Below are 26035 nucleotides of genomic sequence, written 5' to 3' on the forward strand. Positions count from 1 at the left end.
ACTTAATACACGTCTATGTTTAAAACTGCTTATGTTCGGTATATAAACAAAAAAAAATATTATATTAAAAATATTCTTGTATAATCTAGATAAATATTGTTGGAGGTGGAGGTGGGGTAGGCGAGTGGGATGGTGGGGAGGGGGACAAGGAGCAAGAGGGTATTGGTGAAGATGTCACGCGTAGAACTTATTTTTCCTACTTCCGATTCATTAAGAAAGTCATTTTCCTCATATTTAAGGAACTCGTTTTCGTAAAAAAAAATATTTTCAAAATTTTTGACCAATCAAACATGAGAAAAATGAAAAATAATCCCAACTGAACACACCCTTAATCTGAAATGACTCATCAAATTGTTGGATCAAAACGAGTTAATTAAAATCTATCATTTTTTTCTTTTAAAAAAATATAAAAGGAGGGGAGATTTTATATATATATATATATATATATATATATATATATAAAACTGAGAAATGAATCGTTATTTAACTCATCTTTGATCCAATCTAATTTTATCCAAACAAACTTCAAGCACGTTAGAGCTTGATACATTTGATGAATTGACCTGTCCAAATTTGATTTATACCGCCTATTTGCAAACACTATATATATGAAACATCCCAAACAAAAAAAAACAAATTATTAAACATTCCAAGCCTCAACTACCCTGTCTTATTCCAACCATAGTACTCTCATATATATATATATATATATATATATATATTTCATTTCAATATTCTTTCTTTTACCATCTTTAGTTAATTAATTCCATCTCTCTATAATTTAAGCTTGCACAATAAATTTACAAACCACATGTTAATGGAAGATCTCAAGGAAAAATCAGAGACTATAACATCTTCAATTCTTGATGTCGTTAAAAATTATTGAAAATATTCAAGAAAATCCAGTGATGATAAGATGGAAATCAGTAAAAAAAGTTGATCCAAGATTTGATTATGCTACTAGATTTCTTTAGAGAAAACATGTTACTTTCTTAAAGATGTTAAAATTTTTAATTTAAAGATGTTAAAAAGTTAGCGATAAGCATTATAAATTCATAAATAGAGTAAAGAACTCAATGAAATAAAGAAAGAACGGTATAAAAAGATCATTTCGTGGCCCATTTCTGCTTCCCGCTGTGCAAAGAAAAATTGGGCTTTGGCCTATTTTCGTTCCTGAAAATCCATGTATACACTGAATGTATACAGCTGTATATAAGCTATATTTTGGTCTATTTTCTTGTATATCAGACTGTATACCAAGTGTATACAGCCTAGTTCAGCTTCCAAACACCTGTATTTCCTTTTCAGCCCTGTATTTCATGTATACTAAGTGTCTACGGTCCATTTTTGGACTTTCGAACACCTGTATTAGCTCTATTTCCACCTGTTCATCAGCTTCTTTATCTTGGCAATGGGGTTTACTCGAGAAAGGGTAGAGTTGGGCCTCCATGGCCCATTCGAAATGAAACGAGGAATGTAATGGAGTTCAAAGAACTCACCCGAAGTCACATGAAAATAGCAAGAAGATGGATTATTAGCCTTTATTCATGAAGATGAATACTTACAAATGAGCTAAATTAATCACCTGAACAATGAATTGGCATACACACTTTCCAAAATAAGACACCTTAAGGGATGAAGAGAACGAACAATAGACAGCAAGCTCGAAAAGAAAAAAAAGAACAGAACACATTGAAATCTGGAAGAGGAAAATAAAGTTTACACTTCGAGACAGACGCAATAAACATTCAAGTAGAAAAGATTCAAAAGGAGCTATAACAAAATACTATACACGAACTCAAAATCTTGACGTCTTGACTTAATCATCCAACTTGATATGAAAGAACGAAGAAAATGACGTCCAACACTAAGCATCAAAGCAGACTCATGATAAGCTAAGTGTCATGCCCACCACTTTGCCTTTCAAATTTTGCACCGGAATAAGGGAGAAAAATCTAGAGTTGTGGGGAGGTTAGTAGAACACTCTAGAATTCCCTAGATAATTTCCAAGAAGCCTTTAGAAATCCCTAGAATATGTAGAGAACTGTAGAAAGGGACCAAAGTGTAATTATTAGGAAACTTGTAAAGTAAATATTATTTGCAATTTAGCTCCTAGGTTGTAGTATAAACAGATGGGGCATTCATTTGTAAGGGATCACTCATGTTGTAAGCAATCTTCCAAGAAATATACAAAGCCTTCTTCCAAAAAGCTCTCTAAATCTTTCCAAGTCTTTCTTTACATTCTCTTAGCGATCTTAGTTTCAAAGGATTACTTGAGCTTATAAGATCTTGAAAGATTAGTGAGTAAGTTGTCAAGTATCGCACGAAGCTTTAGTAAAACTCCAAGTTCATGACATAAGGCTAATAAAACTTTTCAAAACTGATCGCTACAATATTATGAAAGTCAACATAACAAGAGCAGCAACAGCCAAAAACCAGCCTTACAACACCCATAAAAATACACATTCAAGTTACAATCATATTGATAACTGGAAACAAACAATCGAATGAACAACAAGCAAAATTGACACGAGAAAAGAAGATTTAAAGAAAGGGAAAGTTGTATGCCTTTTCCGGAGCAGCAAACCGGGACGACGAGAAAATGAGATGACAAGCTTCCAAGTTCCACCACCAACGGAGCTTTTTCAAAAAGCTTGAATGAAAACTTCAAGAGCAAAATCTAAAAAAAAAAATTAAACCTTCAAGTTTTTGACTATCTAAACTAATTTCTTTATAAAAGAAAATGTCTTGGATCTGTGTCAAGAACGTCTCGATAAAATTAATAGTATAACACCAAATTCTAATAAGAGGCCTTACACATACATGCACAATAATATTATTGATTTAGCGATAAGCATCATAAATTCATAAATGGAGTAAAGAACTAAATGAAATAAAGAAAGAACGGTATAAAAAGAGCATTTCGTGTCCCATTTCTGCTTCCCGCTGCTACTGCTGTGCAAAGAAAAATTGGGCTTTGGCCTATTTTCGTTCATGAAAATCCATGTATACACTGAATGTATACAGATGTATATAGGCTGTATTTTGGTCTATTTTCTTGTATATCGGACTGTATATCAAGTGTATACAGCCCAGTTCAGCTTCCAAACACTTGTATTTCCGTTTCAGCCCTGTATTTCATGTATACTAAGTGTATAAAGTCCATTTTTGGACATTCGAACACCTGTATTAGCTCTATTTCCACCTGTTCATCAGCTTCTTTATCTTGGCAATGGGGTTGACTCAAGTAAGGGTAGAGTTGGGCCTCCATGGCCCATTCGGAATGAAAAGAGAAAGGTAATGGAGTTCAAAGAACTCACCCGAAGTCACATGAACATAGCAAGAAGATGGATTATTAACCTTTATTCATGAAGATGAATACTTACAAACTTCAAGGGCAAAACCTTAAGACAAAATTTGAACCTTCAAGTTTTTGACTATCTAAACTGATTTCCTTATAAAAGAAAATGTCTTGGATTTGTGTCAAGAACGTCTCAATAAAATTAGTAGTCTACCACCAAATTATAATAAGAGGCCTTAAATACACATGCACAAAAATATTATGTGTTTAGCGTTTAACTTTACATGGTAATATTATTATTTATAAAGCAAAAAATTAGAAGAGATTAGACATTTGTTTGCAATATATTGTGTTGCATTCGATCCCCTTCATCAAAAAAAGAAGAAGATAAACATAAGGATGAGCTATCCATATAAGATTTTATTGTGTATACATAGCTAACCATTGAAGACAAATAAAAACCAAAAACGGGGATGATCAAGATAATAAAAGAAGAAATTGTATTAATATTTTTTTTAAAAACTACTCATGCAACAATTTGTCCTCAACCGCAAATTCATATTTTTCTAAAAGAAAATTATTCACATTCAAGCTATTATAAGTTTATAACCTAATAAAAAAAAAGTTTATCACCTAATGTAACCTAAAAAAAAAATACTTGATAGCATTGCTATTTGCAAGCTTAAAACCATTAAAATTCAATCATTTCCAATACAGACTCAATACTTGAATTATCATATGGATTAATTCCATTAAATTGCTCAACTTCACCTAATTCTCCATAATTGTTCAATGTGCTTGTACTTGCTTCATAATTACCCTCTAATTGATTGTCATTATTGTTGCTAATTACTTGATCATAATTACCTTCAAATAGATAATCCACTAATCCATCAACATCTTCATCCTTAACATCATCATCATCGTCATCATTATTATTTTCCTCATCGTTTTTTGTCTTCTCTTTAGTTCTACAAATGACAAATATATCCTTGTTCTTGCTTTTCTTAATATACTCATCTGGCAAAAAATATTCCTTCAAAAGCCATTTTTCACTTTGATCTTTTTCAACACCACTTTTATACCTCAAACTTCTCTTATATCCAATTATAATATTTCTATTTGATTTATCTCTAATGGAAATACCACTTGTTTGGCCACTCCAAGTCCCACTCCCAACTGTTCTTGAGAATCTCTTATTTGAATTATTGAATTTCTTTAATCGCGTAAGAAAATAACATGTTTTCTCTCCATCGATAATTTGCCATGGCTCTAAATCTCCAAATACGTCCTTTAGTTTGATAACATTGGGACGTGGAAAAATTCCATCGAGCATGAATCTTTTTAGATGGTTGATCAACTCTTTATCACTAGGATGGAATCGAAAACCTAAACTATGCTTAGATCTTGATAACGCCATTTGATTTGTACTTAAGTTTTTTTTTTTGGTATGTGTAGAAAGATCGATGTTATAGAATTTAATTGAGTTTATATAATATGTTGATTAAGCCTAATCTATCTAATATTGTGTTAATTAAGCCTAATCCATCTAGTGTTCGGATAGTTGGCGGTATTATACAAGTGTTAATTAAGCCTAATCCTCTAAATTTTTGTTAATTACCAAATTTGACTACTAATCCTCTAAATTTTTGTTAATTACCAAATTTGACTATTGACAGTTTTTAGTTTGCTTTAACCCCAAGTTTTTTTTATTCTTTTGATAAACAATTATATTTGTTTCAATACCGGAAAATAATACCCCTTTGTTTTAATTATTTTGAGTATCAAATTTAATTTTTTTAGCTGAAAATTTATCATTTGATTTTTTTTTATGTATTTATAAACTATATAAATACAATTCGAAAATATTTGAAAGACATGATGCATTTTTTCACTAAAGTGATATGAAAAAAAGTGCAATTTCTAGTAGTATTTTTTGTTTAGTCTTTGAAATTTTGAAATATTAAATTTAATTTAATTTAATTTTAAAAATTAGTCAAGTTAATTCCGAAAGGAACTTAAACGTGACAATATTTGGAACGGAAGGACTATGAATTACCACATGTTTAAATTACATGACTATTTTTTTTGAAACCATGCAAATTAATTTTAAAAATTACGTTGGACTTAAACATATATATAATAATTAACGTGTTTTTTTACCCTTTTAAGGAAAAATTACTAAAATACACGTCTTATGGTTCCCTTATTTCCAATATACCCTTCTATTTCTAGAAACCTCTAAAATTTCTTATTTCTTTAATGTATCCGAGCTACATATTAATGTATCTGAGCTACATATTATGTATCTGGTTTATTTTATAATGTATCCGAGCTACATATTATGTATTCGAGTTAGTTTTTAATGTATCCGAGCTACATATTATGTATCCGATTTATGTTATAATGTATCCGAGACACACTTTAATGTATCCGAGCTGCATATTATGTATCCAGTTTGTGTTACTTTTTAAGGGATTAATGTGATTACAAACTAAAAAGGGATAGATTGTAATTTCAGTGATTCCTAAAATTTACCCTTTTAATAATTTGTAGTATACGAATTTCCTTACAACCATACACAAGATAAAGAAANTAAGTGTCATTAGATTCAATGTCGCTAAAGGCTTTAGGGACATATACAAAGAGTGTTAATTGCCGCTAAAAATACACATTTAGCGGCAATTGAGCTATTGTCGTTAACTAATTGCCGCTAAAGATAATTTTTAATGTAGTGATATATATTAATTCTACATATATTTTTACATAATTTACGTATCTTACCACTAATTAAGATTTTTTTACCATACATTGAGAAAGATACATGTATTTTTGCAATTAGACACACTAAAATAAGGAATTTTGCTATCATATACACTAAAATGAGGAGAGAGGAGAGCGAGATGGGGAGGGAGGCTAGCGAGAATATGGGGAGGGAGATAGTCGTGTATCTGGATACATGCAAATGCACTAGATACACATTTGATACATGTATATGTATGTATTTGATAGGATTCACATGTATCTACGACACCAGAGATATAGGAGAGTGACAAGCAAGATGTGAGGGAAGAGAGCAATATTTGTTATGTATCTCAAATACATGTGAATTTACTTGGATACAAGGTATCTAGAACAAATTACACACATTCAGGAAGCACCAAAATCTGTAAGATTCATAATATTGCAAATTAGAGTGTATCCAAGGAATTAATTCTTGAGAAACTTTTGCAAATAGTCACTATAATAAACTTAATTATGCTCCATAGGTATAGTTTGCATATATACGGGTTGTAGCTACAATTTAAGTTGCCTCGTTTGTATACTTCATGGATTTGTGTAATTTGTGGGTACATTTGTATAATTCAGTTATTTTTGTATAGACTCGAAATAACGAAATTATACAATTATAAACATCAGAAGTGTAAGCAGTTACACAAATTATATTATACAAATTCTGAATTATATAAAAGTTATACAAATTATATTATTCGAATTTCGAATTATACAAACGTGTGAATTATACAAAACTAAAAGGCTGAGCCGCATAATTATAGTTAAAAGTAGGTCGCGATTTGTAATTAAGGCAAACTATAGCTATGTTAAGTAATCAATTAGTATATGTTGCTTATACGCGTAATTTAGGCTTAATTCTTAAACTAGTGGAATTTCCGTAAGTTTTCCTAAAAAGATATATAAGAGACGATTACAAATAGTTCACAAAGGAATTTGGAGACTATATTTCAGGCCAAAAATAAATGAATATAATGATGAGTAAATTTTAGGTTTAGCAAACATAAAAATCATATACAAAAGAATCAATTGTATAATCTGTGTTTGTATAAAGCGAGAAAGAGAGAAAGACAAAAGAAAATTGGGCAGGGGAAGATCTGTATTTGTATAATTATAAGTGTATAGGACGAAAATATATGTATTTGTATTTGTATATATACAATTTTCTCTTACTTTATACAAATTCAAACACAAATTATACATTTGTGTTTGTATAAAGTGAGAAAGGCTAGTGTGAGTGGCGAGTGAAATCTGGGAGAGTGGCGAGCGAGTTTCTCTAGGGAGAGAGGCGAACGAAAAGAAATGTATATATACAATTTTCTCTCACTTTATGCAAACACAAACGCATTTGATATATTTCTGTTTGTATAAAAGTGAGAGCGAGAAAACGAGAGTGGCAAGCTAGAATTTCAGGGAGAGAGGCGAATGACAACAGTTTGCTATGAGTTACAATTAAATCAAATTGTAGTTATAGCATTTAATTTGAATTAATAGTTTGCTATTTTATATAATTTTTCCAATAAAGAATGGTATAAAAAGAGCATTTCGTGGCCCATTTCTGCTTCCCGCTGCTATTGTTGTGCAAAGAAAAATTGGGCTTGGCCCATTTTCGTTCCTGAAAATCTTTGTATACTGTATGTATACAACTGTATATAGGCTGTATTATGGTCTATTCTTGTATATCGTGTTGACACCTAATTTTGACCCTCCCCGATAATAATTAACTTTCGAGCTTCTTTCTTAATTTCCAATGATTTGAAATAACTAGTTTTACAAAAATTCAATATATGTATATATATATATATTATAATTTTGTATATAATTATTACATTTTATGAACATTCAAAAAAAAATCATTTCAAAAAGAGTCTACTTTTTAAGTGCTTTGTTAATTAGCTCATTTGATTTTAGTTTATATATTCGAATTAATTATTTCATAAGTAAGTTAATTTTTTTTTGTTAAGATTAAGAAGCTCGTAAATTAATTATATTAATTCATCTTATTTAATTACTAGTCGAACTTATCCTAATTAACTAAGGTTGGCTACCTTTTAAATCTCTAATTGCTTATAATTTAAATTCATGTGGGTAAAGCTTAAATTCAAATTCTAATCAATCAAATTTTATCCTTAACTCATCTAAAGTTTTGGGCCCTTCTCTCATTTTTCAGCAGCCCAATTCTCTTATTTTCAATTCCTACAACTCAGCCGCATTAATGCCCCACCGACCCAACTCACTCTCCCTTCAGCCCATTTATTTTTCCACTTCATTTTCCAAGCCCATTCCTTAACCCGACCCAGCTCCATTTTTCTATTCAATAAGAGAGAACCCAGCAGTTCAACGCGACAAAGCAGCAGCAACTCAGTACTGTTCCAGTGCCATTTCCAGCCAAGAGCCGTCCTTGCAGTTGCGGGATCACGTCACGTAGCTCGCCAAGGCCGTTGGAATCAATCTAAGGCGTCCATCTCCCATTTCCTCTTTCGGAATGAGGCGAAATTTCAGAGAAATGGTGTTTGTCCGTATTGGTGAAAGGTTTTTGAGAGTTTGAATTTTGAATTGGACTTTCTGTATCCGAAATTCTATCCGTTTTCCCCCCCTAAAAGGATTGAAACCCTTAAACCCCTCTATAAATACTACCCTCTGTTTTAGTGTATGGGAGGAGATTTTGAGTTTTAAAAAAATAAAAATTGGGCAGAAGACAGGGGATTGAGAGAAAAGTTCGAACCTCTTGTTTGGAACAATCTAATTTACTTAAAGAAATCGGAAATACGATTTTTTTTTTTTTTTTACTATTTCTAAGTCCGGAGAGGGGTCTTTGGGGAGTCGATTTGAGCCGCTGAGCCGGCTATGAGCTATCCGAATATAAAGTCGGTGTGGAACTCGCTGCTGTCTCCTAGCTCATCCCGTCCCGTTCGCTGCTCCGAAAAAGGTAAACTCCTTCCCAGTCTTCATCCGAGTTCTGTCAATGATCTGTGTGCTTTAATTGTAGTCCGAATTTATACTCAGTTTTCTTTGGCATTCCTTTGATGGGTCGATTTCATATATTCGTTAGTATTACTATCGTTTCAATTTGTTCTTGCTCATTCTATGTGCGTAGTAGCGAACCATTTTGCTTAAACTCATGAGTCGTTTAGTGTTTCTTTTCATGTCTAGCTGAGATCTAATTCTTCTTGCTTGTCTATCTTGTCTTAAATTCTTACCCAGCTCTCTTCTTGCTCGAGTTTAGTCGTTTAGTCTTGATATAGGTGGAATAGCATTTATCTGTTTAGAATTGATAACAACTATTTTGAATCGACTCGGTTTTGATTTAAAGTTCCGAACATGTAATCTGGTTGAAGCCTTTCTATTTCATGGGGGTTTGCGAACTAGTTGATTGTTTGCTTTAATACAAACGTGAAAGTTGCTTCTTCTTTTCCAACATTTTTGAAGCTATGCGTTGCCCCCTCCCCCATACAGTGATTTTCTGCGTCTAGTTTAGATTTGGGACTCCTCTGTTGTATTCATTCCAGTTTCATGACTTGTTTGAAGTTCGGCCTATGCCTATTTTGATTTTTTATTCTATGCGGTAAATGCTCCAATAGTCGTCTTGTTATTCAGAATCTTATCTTAATTTTGATAATATGAGATAATTCCCTATTCCTTTAATTCAACAATTTAGAACCTTTAAATAGATATCGGTATCTCGAAGCATGATTTATTTACCGTGATCTCGTGGTTGAGTTTATCATATCTAAATATTGATTAGTCGGTCATAAAAGTTTTGTCACTTTTAGTTCGCTGTGTAGTTACTGTAATCAGAAGCATGTTGTGTCTTATAATTCATCCGTTTGTAGTGATAGTTAATAATCTCTTTTTATATCATTTACTTGTCAAACACTTACCATGTACATAAAGTTGTGTTTTATTTGTTAAAAAAAAATACCATGCAATAACAATTACTTTAGTTGCCCATGTTTATTTCTCTTTTGTAAATTTGAGGTGATCTTGCTTTTTTTTTATATATTGCTGGTCCTACAGTTGTATTGATAAGTTGGGACTATAACCTTGTCATTTTATGGAAATCCATCATTGTTGAGTTCACCAGAGCTCAGCATTCCATGGTTTATCAGTTTCCCCACAAATAATCGAACTTCATTAGCATCCACTCTCCGAACACAATAAGTTTCTTCTCATTCCTATCAATTGCAATTGATTGTATCCCTTTCATATCAAAAAGGCAAAAAAGATGAATCAATTCATTTGGTGTGCAAAAAAAAAGGAAAGAAAGAAAAAACAATCAGCACCTGGAAGAGAGGCTAATCTTTTAAATCCCTTACGTATCACTTCTTCATGAGATATATCGAATCTGAACGCAATTTTCTGCAATAAAAACTAGAGAAGACTCGAATGTAAAACGAGGCCAAGCACGGTTAAAGAAAACAGTTCATAAAGCTTTTCTCTGTAGTGTACCTTGATGATGACGAGCTTGAAATTATTATTTTGATAATCTTCGACTTGTGTTTCTTGTATTTTCCTAGCTGACTGGACAACAGACTCGTTGTGCTCGTCTACCTCAATGTACTTCAGTGAAAGGATGTCCATGAAACAAGAAGGGATCTCCATAAGATCTCGACATCCACACAAAACCAATTGTTCAAGGTTAGGAAAGGCATCATCAGCTACAATCCATTTCATCAAGGACAAATATTTTAGTTTCAAGGTTTTGAGTTGAGGGAACTTGCCATTGCTCACTTTCCATTCCCCATGATCACCAAATTCAACGTCGTACAGTATGAGTACCTCAAGGTGCTTGAGATGATCAGCAGTTTCTAATAAGTACTGAGAATTCAGGTAAAAGCTACAGAGTTCTAGGTATTTGAGATTTGGTGCAGAGATGTAAAAGGGGATGGTTTTAAAGGCTTTTAATCGATAAAGATTTAGTAATTCAAGCCGTATAGGAAAATTCAACACATGGTACTGATGGGGGTATTCTAAGCACTCGACTTCACATGTCAGTTTTCGAAGATTAGGTGTTTTTCTCAACATCAATTCTGCATCCTCAACACGAGCGAAATATGGATTGGAAAGGGTTTCCAAATCATAAAGTCTTGCAGAGTTGTCGAGTAATGCTTCTTCATTTTCTGGGCTGAAGTTAGGAATATGCAGACATCACAATTTAACCATATCCCAAACTGTACTAGGTAGTAATACCCTGTTATGTTTCGCAGCTGATCTACTCTTTAATATAAGAGTTTCGAGGCTCAAAAGATTGGATATGCTTGAAGGAATTGAATTCTGATCAATGTGTGCAGATAAATACCTCAAGTAAAAGAGCTCAGTTGGAATAAAATCAATAACAACCTGGTGCTCCAAATCCAATACTTAAAATTTAATAAAATGAGTGAAATTGAAAAAGAAGGAGAGTATAAGGGACGATGGGCAAAGTATGAGTCAGGATTCTTAAAAAGTACAGAGCCAACAAGTGAACAAGACACACTCCATTCAACAAGATTATCCATTTCAGTTAAGGCCAAGTGAGCATGCTGCTTATGAGAGTAAACAGCTTTGGTACTCTGATCCCTGTGAATATATCAATTAGCAATATCATATCATTAATTTTCAAATATAACTTGAAATACTTGATTGATTGAAAGTACCATTACTTACCATATTACCGTTTTATCCATAGTAGAAAATTCTCCTCAGCTGCTCTTTCCTTGCAGAAGTCGAGTAATACATCATGAAGGCGACATGCTTTGACCTTACCATCTGAAATGGCCCTCTGAGTAACCATTACTAGATTTCTTCCAATAAGATTCTCCAAGTAACCTTCTGCTATATCCTCCAAGCTCCTTCCTGCCTTCACAACTTTTTATAAACGATTCTGATATCCATAACCTTATTAACCTTGAAATATCCAGCTACAAACTCTGCATACCCTGTTAAAGAATAACTCAAAGAGTTAATAGCTCAAAAAATACAGTTATAGTTGTCTAGACTCCAGAATATTTAGAGCTACAAAACATACATATATAAACAAACGATCCGACAAAGTTATGATCTCTATCTTTTTGGTGTAAAATTTTTAGCTCCAGGAATACACATTTTAGTTTAAGATCACAACCAACACCATACCTAGTGTGATTTCACATATAGGGGTCTGAGGAAGGTAGAGTGTATGCAAAATCTTATTACCCTTACCTAGAGGTAGATACACTGTTTCCAAAAGATCCTCGGCTCAAGTAACGCATATCAAAGCAGTTCAAAATACAGAAGTAAAGCAGACATAACAAATAATACAGGTTTTAGTTTACGGCCAATAAATAATTAAAACTGTTTTTTCTTCTTTTTAAATAGGTATTTACTTTGTCTGAAAACTGCCTTAAAAATATCCATTTACCATAGAACAAAAATCACAGTTGAAAATGGATAAAAGCCTTAGGTCCTAGCTTAAGTAACTAGTTCCTCAACCTTGCTTTGAAAACCATCAACAAGACCATTAACTTTGCAGATGTAGTCATCAGTTAGAGGTGATAGATGGGCGTTTTGAGTTGAATTTGAACAAATTACAATGGGTCGAGACCCATCCAAACTTTACTTTGGTCATAACCCAACCCGCCCCAACTTGATCCTACATTTATTCTCTCACTACCATCCTCCTTCCCCGGCTCTTTTGCTGGTCCTACAGTTAATGTTTCTGTGTGTGTCATGAATTGGTATTACAGTAAGCAAAAGGGCTATAGCACATTTGTGTTGATAAGTTGGGACTATAACCTTGTCATTTTATGGAAATCCATCATTGTTGAGTTCACCAGAGCTCAGCATTCCATGGTTTATCAGTTTCCCCACAAATAATCGAACTTCATTAGCATCCACTTCTCCGAACACAGTAAGTTTCTTCTCATTCCTATCAATTGCAATTGATTGTATCCCTTTCATATCAAAAAGGCAAAAAAGATGAATCAATTCATTTGGTGTACAAAAAAAAAGGAAAGAAAGAAAAAACAATCAGCACCTGGAAGAGAGGTTAATCTTTCAAACCCCTTGCGTATCACTTCTTCATGAGATGTATCGAATGTGAACACAATTTTCTGCAATAAAAACTAGAGAGGACTCGAATGTAAAACAAGGCCAAGCATGGTTAAAGATAACAGTCAAAACAGTTCATAAAGCTTTTCTCTGTAGTGTACCTTGATGATGACGAGCTTGAAATTATTATTTTGATAATCTTCGACTTGTGTTTCTTGTATTTTCCTGGCTGACTGGACAACAGACTCGTCATGCTCGTCTACCTCAATGTACTTCAGAGAAGGGATGTCCATGAAACAAGAAGGGATCTCCATAAGATTTCGACATCCACGCAAAACCAATTGTTCAAGGTTAGAAAAGGCATCATCAACTACAATCCATTTCATCAAGGACAAATATTTTAGTTTCAAGGTTTTGAGTTGAGGGAACTTGCCATTGCTCACTTTCCATTCCCCATGATCACCAAATTCAACGTTGTACAGTATGAGTACCTCAAGGTGCTTGAGATGATCAGCAGTTTCTGATAAGTACTGAGAATTCAGGTAAAAGCTAGAGAGTTCTAGGTATTTGAGATTTGGTGCAGAGATGTAAAAAGAGATGGTTTTAAAGGCTTTTAATCGATAAAGATTTAGTAATTCAAGCCGTATAGGAAAATTCAACACATGGTACTGATGGGGGTATTCTAAGCACTCGACTTCACATGTCAGTTTTCGAAGATTAGGTGTTTTTCTCAACATCAATTCTGCTTCCTCAACACAAGCGAAATATGGACTGGAAAGGGTTTCCAAATCATAAAGTCTTGCAGAGTTGTCGAGTAATGCTTCTTCATTTTCTGGGCTGAAGTTAGGAATATGCAGACATCTCAATTTAACCATATCCCAAACTGTACTAGGTAGTAATACCCTGTTATGTTTCGCAGCTGATCTACTCTTTAATATAAGAGTTTCGAGGTTCAAAAGATTGGATATGCTTGAAGGAATTGAATTCTGATCAATGTGTGCAGATAAATACCTCAAGTAAAAGAGCTCAGTTGGAATAAAATCAATAACAACCTGGTGCTCCAAATCCAATACTTTTAGAAACTTGAAATTTAATAAAATGTGTGAAATTGCAAAAGCATGACAGGATAAGGGACGATGGGCAAAGTATGGGTCATAACTCTTAAAAAGTACAGAGCCAACAAGTGAGCAAGATGCACTCCATTCTACAAGATTATCCATTTCAGTGAAGGCTAAGTGAGCATGCTGCTTGTGAGAGTAAACAGCTTTGGTACTCTGATCCCTGCGAATATATCAATTAGCAAAATCATATCATTAATTTTCAAATATAACTTGAAATACTTGATTGATTGAACATAGCATTACTTATCATATTACCTTTTTATCCATAGTAGAAAATTCTCCTCAGCTGCTCTTTCCTTGCAGAAATCGAGCAATACATCATGAAGGCGACATGCTTTGACCTTACCATCTGAAATGTCCCTCTGAGTAACCATTACTAGATTTCTTCCAATAAGATTCTCCAAGTAACCTTCTGCTATATCCTCCAAGCTCCTGCCTTCACAACTTGTTATAAATGATTCTGATATCCATAACCTTATTAACCTTGAAATGTCAATCACTCTATCCACTAAAAATGCTCCAAAATAAAGGAAGCAAGACTTAAGATGACAGGGTAAAACATGATAGCTTTGGTCTACAATGGCTGTTGAGTCATTGTGAATGTGGGTACCCAAATTGTTGGCCACTTGTTCCCAACATTCTACTTCCTTTTCCATCTCTGACAGAATACCAGCCACCAAAACAATTGAAAGAGGGAGTTGTCCACACATTTTTGCTATTCTTAGCCCAACTTTTTTTAGGAGAGGGGAACTGCAGCTTTGTTCACCAAACACTTTCTTTTCAAGCAGCTTCCAACTTTCATCTTCGTCAAACATACGAAGATGAAGGGGATCACTATGAACCCTAGCATATTTGGCAACTTCATGATGTCTTGTTGTTAGAATGATTCTGCTTCTGTTATTGGCATCTGGAAAACAACCTCTTATATCATCCCAAACACTATTTTCCCACACATCATCAACAAGGATAAGGTACCTTCGGGGCAATAAAGTTTTGCGAAGCATATCAGCTAATTCATTGTCAGGAAGTTCTCTACGCGCAGAATCATCACCGACAGCATCACATAGCAAGGCCAATAACAATTCCTTATACGAATATACTTGAGACACACAACATTGTGCACAAATATCAAATTGAGAAACAACTGACCTGTCAGAATAGAGTCTATTGGCCAAAGTCGTCTTACCTAGACCTGGCATGCCGTGAATTGATATGACATCTTGCCCTTTGGTTCCATTCAATAGTTTTTTTCTTAAATTTTCTATGACATCCTTAAACCCCACAATTTCTTCATTCATCCTTGGAGTCCTTGTCAATTGTGATGATGTACGAGCAATGACAGTCTTCATTGTATCCTCAACTGTGTTCTTTTCCTGAATCTCTGCTTTGATACAAGTAATCTCCTCTATGATATCCAGGAGCCAACGCTCGAGGCACCAATGAGGAGCTTTTTTGTTAATACAAGCATCAACTACATATTCCACCTCATATGCCTTCCTAATTATCTGTGTAGCACAATCTTCATTCAGTGTCTTGAGCTTATAGTGCGGCTCTTCTGCGACAACCTTGAGGAAAGGTTGCAAGCTCTCAAATTCCATTTGAATTACTTGAAGTTGATTCTTGAGGAAAGCGAGTGAATCTGAATAACGGCCTTGGAAATCCTTCAGGTTTTTCAACAGAAAATCAACATAGCCTAGTCCATGAATCCTTGGCAAGTTAGATTGAAATGCCTTTTGCATGACAAGGTAGACCATCTCCTTGATAGGCTCAATGTTTCTTGGAAGATCAAAACCAAGTGCTCGGTTCATATCATCCAATACTGTGTCTTCCTTCTCCCCCTTAATATCATATAATGAGTAAATAAGAAGTCCGGCATCAACAATAACAGAATCCATATCTTGAAGATGAAATTCCAGATCTAGTATTGGCAGATGAATGAGATTGTCTCTTAGAAGGCAGAGCATCTCCTGAAGGTTAGCCATTTGATCACTCAAACCAACCATCAGACTGTGTGTTGGAATCTCCACAATGCCACTCTCAGCTGCATGCTTCTGTTGAGCTTGTGGTATGGTTGACTTCAAAGCTTGCAGTACATCAATATAAATACTGTTGCCTGGTTGAATGGACTTAATCTTCATTTCCATGAAATCAGAAAGCAAACGACTGACTTCAGTTGGAGCCAAGTCTTGATTTCCGTTGGCATAGACTGGCAAATGCAACCACACAACCATTGCGTTGTGGCTAGCCTCAATTAAAGCATGAGTATAAAAAGTAGTACATCGGTATTGAGGCTGTATACTACATTTGTTTGAAACAAAGCAGACAAAAAATCTCAATAACTTCAACTCCTTTAACACTTGTTCTATTTGCTCCTTGTTTCCTGGAACAAAAAGCCACGAACATGGATCATTGATCTTCATTAGAACATTGAGGTTCTCCACAAAAACATCGATGACTTCCATCACAATTTTGGGGCTAACATCATCCACCTTGTTGGCTGCAAGTGATGTTTTTGGAAAGGAGTATTCGGCTCTGAATTCTTGCTTAGTCCTCCAAACTACCTCCTTCCAGTAGCCAAATGAATTATAAACATGCAGAGTCTTGTACGGAAATGGATCTGGACAATCATAGGAGTACATGCTTGGTTCTCTAGGACACTGAATCTTCCAAATTTCTATCATTTTCTGTGAGACTTTTAGCATACCGCATTCACTTGCAAAAGGTAAGCTTTTCAAATGGAGAAAACAATCAAGGAATTTTAACTCCCATAGAAAGAAATTTATTTGATCCCTTACAACATCCGAGTATTTTTGGGTTTGTGGCATGCTAAGGAGGCGATCTTTTAGATCAGACAATTCATTGTTGAAATACATCTTTTAGATCAGACACAAGAATTAAAACTGTTGTGGACTGGGAAAGAAGAGCAATACAGAGTACTGTAGTTTCTTTCTTCACTTCCTCATCTCAGAGTATTGTATAGTTTTAGAAAATTAAAATTGAAGAGTTACATAAAAAAAAATGAAAGATACCTTCTTTTTGAAACAGATCAAAACGAAAAATAAGACAAATAAATTACTCCCTCTGTTTCAATCTATGTGTTATTTTTCATTTTTCGAGAGTTAAATAGTTTAAGTTTGATCGGAAATTTGCACATGAAATCTTCAATTCTTTGAAATGAAATTTATATATTCATAAACTATGTAAAAATTAATATAAGACACAACAATTGATATTTCAAAATATTTAAAAGATCTATGAAAAATTTACTATCAAAATTAGACTTATTTGAATTTTGAAATTCGAAAAGTATCACATAAAATGAGACGGAGAGAGTAATTGTTTTCAAAGACCGATGTAAGTCTGCATTTTCGAGGAAACTGTACTTACTAATTGCTTTGCCTAAACACAAAGTGTCGTCTTATATGTATTATAATTTACATCAATATAAACAAAGACAATTACTTAATGCAAGCTGGTACCATCAAAGGGGTGGCTTAATAAAATATAATTTGTTGAAAGACTTGGTTCAACAAACAAATATACTTTAATTTGTTCAAGCCTAAAATATATATATATATATATGGTCCCCTTTGGAAAAAAGACAAATGTTTATATGCATTATTGGATCTTAATCTTTAACTTAACCTCTCTAGTTCTCAAAGGGGCCTATCTATATGAAATAATAAGTCTCCTAATCAGGACAAGAATAGTATTTCAACATTGGCCGTAGAAAGCAGTTTCTTTCAAAATATATACGGAAAAGGGTCAAAAATACCCTTAAATTATCCGAAATAGCTCATATATACCCTTAAACTATATTTTGGCTCAAAACTACCCTTCCCGTCAAACTATTGGGTCACAAGTACCCTTCTTATTAACGGAAGTTGTTAAATTCCATGTGGATTCCACATTGCATGTCAATAGGTTCCACTGCCACATATACTAAATTCCTAAATCCTAATTACTCTCCCCCCCCCCCCCNCCCCCACCCCCTCATTTCATTATTTTCCAGAAACAATTTCACCCCTTCTCCCTCATTTCACGGCTAGGGTTTCAAAGTTTTCTTCGTGGCTAGGTTTCAAAGTGTATATTTGTGGTTATAGTTTAGTAAATCTTTTTTCTTATTTTATTATATTTACGATTTCAAAGCATGATTGATAGTTAGGATTTCACAACTTTTCCCTCATTTCGCGGCTAGGGTTTCATAGCTTTCTTCGGGTCTAGGTTTCAAAGTGGATATTCGTGGTTGTAGGTTAGTAAATCTTTTTTCTTATTTTATTATATTTACGATTTAAAAGCATGATAGTTAGTATTTCACAACTTTCCCCTTATTTCGCGGCTAGGGTTTCATAACTATTTTCAGGGTTGGGTTTCAAAGTGGATATTCGTAAAAGGTCTAACTCATCGGTGACCCCCTAAAATTGGGACCAATTTTCATTTAGACACCTTAACTAAGCTTTGGCATATTAATGGCATAATTAATATGAATGCACTTTAACAACAACTTATTGATTATGTAACACATATTCATGCTTCCAAATCAAAAGCCAATTGACTGATCCCGTTTGGATTAACTTAAAAAAAGTAGTTTTTAAGTCAAAAATAAAAAGTCAAACTGAAATGACTTTTAAGTCAAAAAATAAAAAGTAGAGGAGACCTACTTTTGGTTTCTGACTTATTTTAAGTCATTTTTGATTTATTTTAAGTCATTTTTTACCTTGTCAAACATTTTGTAACTTATTTTAAGTTATTTTTTATATTTGCCAAAGACTTCCAGAAGTCAAAAACTGACTTAAAAGTATGTTTGACCAACTTTTAAGCCAATCCAAACGGGCTCTAAAACCTTGAGAAAAAATTCTAACCTTCAAGCTTTTGACTATCTAAATCGATTTTTTTGTAAACGAAAATGTCTTGAATCTGTGTCAAGAAGGTCTCAATAAAATTAGTAGTCTAACACCAAATTATAATAGGAGATCTTAAATACACATGCCCAAAAATATTATTGATTTAGGGTTGCCTTTTTTATTCTTACATAATTGTGTTTAGTGTTTAACTTTACATGATAATAATATTATTTATAAAGCAAAGAACTAGAAGAGGTTAGACATTTGTTTGCAATATATTGTGTTGCATTAGAGCCCCTTCATCGAAAAAAAAAAGAAGATAAATATAAGGATGAGCTATCCATATAAGATTTTATTGTGTATACATAACTAACCATTGAAGACAAATAAAAACCAAAAATAGGGATGATCAAGATAATAAAAGAAGAAATTGTATTAATATTTTTAAAAAACTACTCATGCAACAATTTGTCCTAAATTCTCTTTAACTCTACAAATGACGAGTATATCCTTGTTCTTGCTTTTCTTAATATACTCATATGGCAAAAAATATTCCTTCAAGAGCCATTTTTCACTTTGATCTTTTTCATACCTCAAACTTCTCTTATTTCCAATTATAATATTTCTATTTGATGTATCTCTAATGGGAATACCGCTTGTTTGGCCACACCAAGTCCCACTCCCAACTGTTCTTGAGAATTTCTTATTCGAATTCTTGAATTTCTTTAATCGCGTAAGAAAATAACATGTTTTCTCTCCATCGATAATTTGTCATGGCTCTAAGTCTCCAAATACGTCCTGTATTTTGATAACATCGGGACGTGGAAAAATTCCTTCTAGCATGAATCTTTTTAGATGGTTGATCAACTCTTTATCGCTAGGATGAAATCGAAAACCTAAACTATGCATAGATCTTGATAATGCCATTTGATTTGTACTTATGTGTTTTTTTTTTTTTTTTTTTTGGTGTGTGTAAAAAGATTGATGTAATAGAATTAAATTGAATGTAGTGGAGTTTATATAATATGTAAATTAAGCCTAATCTATCTAATATTGGGATAGATAATATTTGGTAATTAATTCCGTAAGAAACGCAATTACTAAATTTGACCCCAAGTTTTGTAGTGCTATTTTTGTAATTTCAGCAATTGACGGTTTTATGTTAATTTTTTCATTTATTGATAATCAATTATTTGTTTCAATATTGGAAAATAAATACCCTTGGTTTTAATTATGTGACATTTTTCAGATTTGGAAAATCAAATTTTATTTTTAACTGAAAATTTATAATTTGATTTTTTTTTTTCGTATTTAGAAATTACATAAAAAAAATTTAAGTCACAATAATTAAAAATCGTAAAATATTTGAAAGGCGTGATGCAATTTTTTACTTAAGTGATATAAGAAAAAATGGAAATATTTAAATATAATTATATATAATTAAATATATTTGAAAGGCGTGATGCAATTATATATAAATATATACTTCTACAGAAATTTATGATTCTATTAGTTACCAAAAAAAAACAATTATGATTTTAACATTGAGACTTGAGCACAAAGATATTCATTATTCTATTTGGTCACAAGTGTACGCTCATAATGCATCTTAAAATCTATACAAAGATGTGCTATCCATCTTGGAATAATAATTCAAAGTTGGTGTAGGAATTCTAAGTTGTTTAGGATTTGTTGTCTTTGTATTACTTAATTAATATCTAGTTAGGATTTATTTGTCCTAATTCTAAATAAAATAGATTTTCTTATTCTAATTTAATTTGGTTTCTTGCTTTTATAAATAGGGATATGACTAGTTATACAGAAATATACAAAATAGAGAGAACTTGAATTAAGATTTAAAAACTTTTGAGTTTATAAATAAAATAGTTTTATTTATAGTAATGGAGGCAAGACTACAGTTTGTGAAATTGGATGACAAGGAAATCAAGCGTCTACAACGATTAACTGCTATCATGATTTGCAAGATGAAACTTTGCACCGCACACCTAAAAGCTTCTCGGAATTTTGAAAATATTGTCATAGCTCGCGGAGGTTTCACACCTCAAGACATGTTAATTGAGAAAAGTAAGATCGGTGACGATGATAATGATGATTATTATGACGAGGAGGAGGAGGAGGAGGAGAAGAAACCGAGCGATCGTCTTGATTGCATGGTTTCTGTTTTGAATCTATTCCGCAAGTTTCTGCGTCTAATCCCTAGTACACAAGAGGTCAATGTGGAACATCTCAAAGAAGGAAATTAAAACAGATATATTACTAGTTAGGATTTTCTTCATATTTTATGTCTTTACGCACAATAATTTTTTTAATCTAGTCAAGTATTATTATTGAATTAAGATTCAAGATTTTCTGAGTTTATAAATAAAATATTTTTTTTAATTGATATCGGAGTTTTTACGATCCTCCGACGCACTACTATGACTCACATATGTCACCCGTCTAACTAATGATCCCGAAAAAGATGCTTCCTCAGTATGATCTTGAACCCTAATTAGAGCTATCTTTGATAAGACGACTTTGACGAGACTTAATTTAATTTTCCAATAAATATAGTTGACCTTGAGGGAAATTTACAACAACAAAAAAAAATAAAATTAAATCAAACTAATAAATGCCCCAGCTATATATGAGTTGCATGGAAATGCCCAACTGATCTGAATATGTCTTCCACATATAAATTTCTTAGAACATCTATTCTAGTAGTTTAAGAATCCTATGAAATAGTTGGCAAAATAAATAACCTCACTTAATACACATCTAGGTTTAAAATTGCATGTGTTCGGTATATAAATTAAAAAATATTATGTTAAAAATATTCATATATGATCTAGATAAATATTGTTGGAGGTGGAGGTGGAGTAGGCGTGTGGGGTGGTGGGAGGAAGACAAGGGGGTATTAGAGGGGTGGTATATATTGAGGACACGAACAATGTGGAATGTCACATGTGGAACTTGTTTTTCCTACTTCCGATTCATTAAGGAAGTCATTTTCCTCATATTTAAGGAACTTGATTTCGTAAAAAAAAAATTTAAAATTTTTGACCAATCGAACATGAGAAAAATGAAAAACAATCCCCGACTGAATACACCCTTAATCTGAAATGACTCATCAAATTGTTGGATCAAAACGAGTTAATTAAAATCTAGCAGTTTCTTCTTTTAAAAAAAATATAAAAGGATGGGAGATTTTATATATATGTATATATATATATAAAATTAGGTGACTAAGTTATTAACCGTTATTTGAATAGTTTGACGGCAAAAAGAGGAAGGCCCACCGTTCCGCTTCAAGTCAAAACAAGAAGTAGCAAGGACAAATATTCCAATAGTGATCAATGATTGAGAAAGCTATTTTTTGGAATATTAGATCCGTTAATACTCAAAATTCTTTTGGGAGATTAATGGACCTAAATAGAAGACATCATTACTCATTTGTAGCTTTAATGGAACCTTTTCAGGATCCATTAGAGTTAGAACAATACAAAAGAAAGCTAGGTTTAGATAATGCTCTGGCCAACTATTTCGAAAAAATTTGGATTTTCTGGAGGGAGGACTGGGAGGGCACCTTACTGATGGATTCCATACAACACATATCTATGAAATTCTGTAAAAACAATAGGTCTTTCATTATTTTATCAGTATATGCTAGGTGTAATGTGTTGGATAGACTGGAATTATGGGAAGAATTAGAAGGTATCACAGAAGATTGGAAGCTACCTTGGATGGTTAGGGGTGATTTTAATGTTATTATTAATGAGGAAGAGAAATTGGGAGGTCTTAAATTCACTCAACAGGAGGCTACTGATTTTGCTGTTTGTATTAGTAGTTGTGGGTTAACTGAAGTAAAATTTTCAGGGAGTAAATATACTTGATGGAATGGACGAATAGAGGAAGCTTGTATTTTCAAGAGATTGGATAGAATTTTAGTGAATGCTTTGTTCACGGAGGAATTTTCATCTAGTGAGGTTCAACATTTAATCAGATAGGGCTCAGATCATGCTCCTCTTCATGTGATTTGTGATACAGCAGAGGAGCCTGTGGTGAAACCTTTTCGTTTTCTGAATTTTTGGACTAAACATCATCAATTTAAGAAAGTAGTACAACAACACTGGAGGATTGAGTTTGCAGGTAGCCCTTATTTGGAGGTTCATGCTAAGTTGAAAAGGGTAAAAAGAGCTTTAGCTAAATGGAGTAGGGATGTATTTGGTAACATTTTTCAACAAATTTCTATTGTTGAGGATGTGATTAAAGTTAAGGAAACTCAATTGAAGATTTTCCCTACAGTACAAAACAGGGCCGAGCTTAGTATAATGGAGGCAGAATTGAGAAAATACCTCAAGATCGAAGAAGAATATTGAAAGCAAAAGACGGGAATGAAATGGTTTGTGGACGGAGATAGAAACACTAAATTCTTCCACTCTTATGTTAAAGGAAGAAGGAAGAAGTTACATCTAGCTGAGATATGTAATGAGTACGGGGTGATGGTGAAGACAAATCAACAAATAGGGCAAGCAGCCGTCTATTTCTTTTCTGAGCAGTTAAAGGCAGAGGAGACATCTCAGGATGACTCAATATTGAGACATATCCCTAAGCTGGTCACAGAAGAAGAAAATGAAGAAATGATAAAGCTTCGAACATAAGAGGAGATAAAAAGGGTGGTGTTTGAGCTTAATGGAGATAGTGTGAGTGGACCAGATGGTTTTTCCAGTTTGTTTTTTCAGTCCTGCTGGGAAGTCGTCGAAGCGGATATCACCAGATTGGGGATTGCATTTTTTTGTGGACACACGCTGCCAAATTTTATTACTCACACCAATCTGGTTTTATTACCAAAGAATGAGGATGTTAACAACTTTGCAGACATGAGACCAATTAGTTTGAGCTCTTTTATTAACAAGATTATATCGAGATTGGTGCATGATAGAATAGTAGAGGTGTTGCCCAAGATTATATCTCCCACCCAATCAGGTTCTGTGAAATGAAGGAGTATAACTGAAAATGTTCCCTTGGCACAAGAAATAATTAGGGATATTCAAATGAGAAATCAACATATTAATGTGGTTGTGAAGTTAGATATGGCTAAGGCGTATGATAGAGTGTCTTGGATATTCCTGACAAAGGTGTTGCGCAAGTTTGGTTTCTCGGAAGTAATTATAGATATGATATGGAGACTTATCTCGAGTAATTGGTACTCAATCCTCATTAATGGCCAGTCTAATGGTTTCTTTCAGTCTTCTAGAGGTCTTAAACAAGGAGATCCATTGTCCCCAACATTATTTATCATTGCAGCAAAAGCTTTGACGAGAGGTTTAGACAGCTTACACAGTGATAAAAATTATAAAGGGTATGGTTTGCCAAATTGGAGCCCAGCAATAAATCATCTGTCATATGCAGATGACACTATTATTCTGTTCAGGGGATAGATCTTCAGTGATTAAGATGATGACAATGATAAGAGATTATGAAGAAATATCTAGTCAAATGGTTAATAAGGCTAAGAGTACTTTTTATCTTCATGACAAGAGACCCTTAATAGTGGCAATCTGAATGAGAAAACTTACGGGAATAAGACAAGGTAATTTCCCATTCACTTATTTGGGGTGCCCTGTTTTTTATGGAAGAAAGATCAACAGTCACTTCGAAGACTTGGTAAGGAAGGTTGCTCAAAGAATTTTGTCTTGGAAAAATAAATTCCTATCATTTGGAGGTAAGTACATACTTATTAGTCATATTCTTCAATCACTACCAATTTATCTTTTATCTGCTATGAATCCCCCCCAAAAAGATTATTGCACAACTACATCAGATCTTCGCAAAATTCTTTTGGGGAAATACAGGCAATATAAAAGGAAAACATTGGGTAGCTTGGAGTGACATGTGTTACCCTAAGGCGGAAGGAGGTTTGGGGTTTCGATCTCTCCATGATGCTAATAAAATGCTATGTTTGCCAAACTATGGTGGAGGTTCAAGGTGTCTATTTCTTCATTATGGAGTAACTACATGCGCAATAAATATTGTAAGAAATTACACCCTACAGTGGTTAGAAATCTGCAGCTTCTCATGTGCGGAGGAAATTATTAGTAGTAAGAGAAAAGGTGGAGCATGAGATTTGGTGGCAAGTTAAAGTAGGGAATTCAAGTTTCTGGTACGATAACTGGACAAAACAAGGATCTTTAATTTTCACAGAAGGAGAAAGTGGTGGGGAGGAAGAATTAGAGGTAAAAGAGTTTATTGGAAATGGAAGTTGGAAAATAGAGAAATTGCAGGAACATATTTCAGAGGAAATGATATCTCACATAGTTAAAAACATCCAGCCTAACACTTATGCTCTGAATGATAAGCCGTGGTGGATGGGAAATTCAACAGGAGTTTTTTCGGCCAAATCAACTTATCACTTACTAAGGAATAAGAGACACTATTGATTAGATGAGTTGCATTTGGATTAAAGGTTTACCTTTTAAATTTTCTTTATTCTTATAGAGAGTGTGGAAGAAAAGAATTGCAACAGATGATAATTTGAGGAGAATGGGGATGCATATAGTATCTAAATGTTACTGCTATGAGAAGGGGGAACTGGAAACCATGACACATTTATTACTAACAGCTCCCATAGCTCAAAGGCTATGGAAGCAGTTTGCTTCTTGTGCAGGTTTAAATATTGATGAGTAAATGGTGGAAATACGAAGGAAACCCAAAATTGCAGCAAATCATGAAGGCCATTCCAGCCATTGTCACATGGGAACTATGGAAAAGGAGAAACTCAATCAGACATGACAAGAAGGTATCGTTTGATAAAATGTTCAGTCAATGTCAGATGACAGTTCATCGGCTCATAAAAGCCAATTATCCATGGCTCAAAAACATTCCTCTTCAATGGAGTGGGATGTTTGATTTATTGCAAAGATACAGGCCCACATTATTTTATCATATTGTGCGATGGACAAGGCCAA

At 33.5% G+C, this 26035-nt stretch overlaps 3 protein-coding genes across 6 annotated transcripts in view; all 3 read right to left on the reverse strand.

The window, feature by feature from the left end:
* Nucleotides 1-3992: 3992 nt before the first annotated feature.
* On the reverse strand, nt 3993-4721 carry LOC125846038 (NAC domain-containing protein 78-like). Its single transcript, XM_049525502.1, has one exon. The coding sequence runs from the start codon at nt 4719-4721 to the stop codon at nt 3993-3995; it is 729 nt and encodes a 242-aa protein (XP_049381459.1).
* Nucleotides 4722-10175: 5454 nt separating this feature from the next.
* Nucleotides 10176-17096, reverse strand: LOC125845602 (putative late blight resistance protein homolog R1B-8). Of its 4 annotated transcripts, none has more exons than XM_049525150.1 (5): nt 14479-17094; nt 13594-14383; nt 10544-10873; nt 10378-10465; nt 10176-10294 (listed from the first exon to the last, which is right to left on the reverse strand). In XM_049525150.1, the coding sequence occupies exons 1-5, from the start codon at nt 17046-17048 to the stop codon at nt 10200-10202; spliced, it is 3873 nt and encodes a 1290-aa protein (XP_049381107.1). In that variant the 5' UTR covers nt 17049-17094; the 3' UTR covers nt 10176-10199. The 4 variants fall into 4 exon arrangements, with proteins under 4 accessions (XP_049381107.1, XP_049381106.1, XP_049381105.1 ...); XM_049525149.1 differs by having other exon boundaries at nt 10544-10645; nt 13366-14383; XM_049525147.1 differs by lacking the exons at nt 10176-10294; nt 10378-10465; nt 10544-10873 and adding exons at nt 11760-12012; nt 12848-13005; nt 13089-13176 and having other exon boundaries at nt 13264-14383; nt 14479-17096.
* Nucleotides 17097-21164: 4068 nt separating this feature from the next.
* The window catches only part of LOC125844974 (uncharacterized), a 135292-nt gene continuing 130421 nt past the window's right edge, over nt 21165-26035 (reverse strand). The window contains exon 7 of the transcript XR_007444209.1: nt 21165-21174. The gene's annotated coding sequence lies outside the window, so the exon portion shown is untranslated. The remainder of the gene's footprint in view (nt 21175-26035) is intronic.

Source organism: Solanum stenotomum, chromosome 11, assembly GCF_019186545.1.
Source record: "Solanum stenotomum isolate F172 chromosome 11, ASM1918654v1, whole genome shotgun sequence".
NCBI lineage: Eukaryota > Viridiplantae > Streptophyta > Magnoliopsida > Solanales > Solanaceae > Solanum > Solanum stenotomum.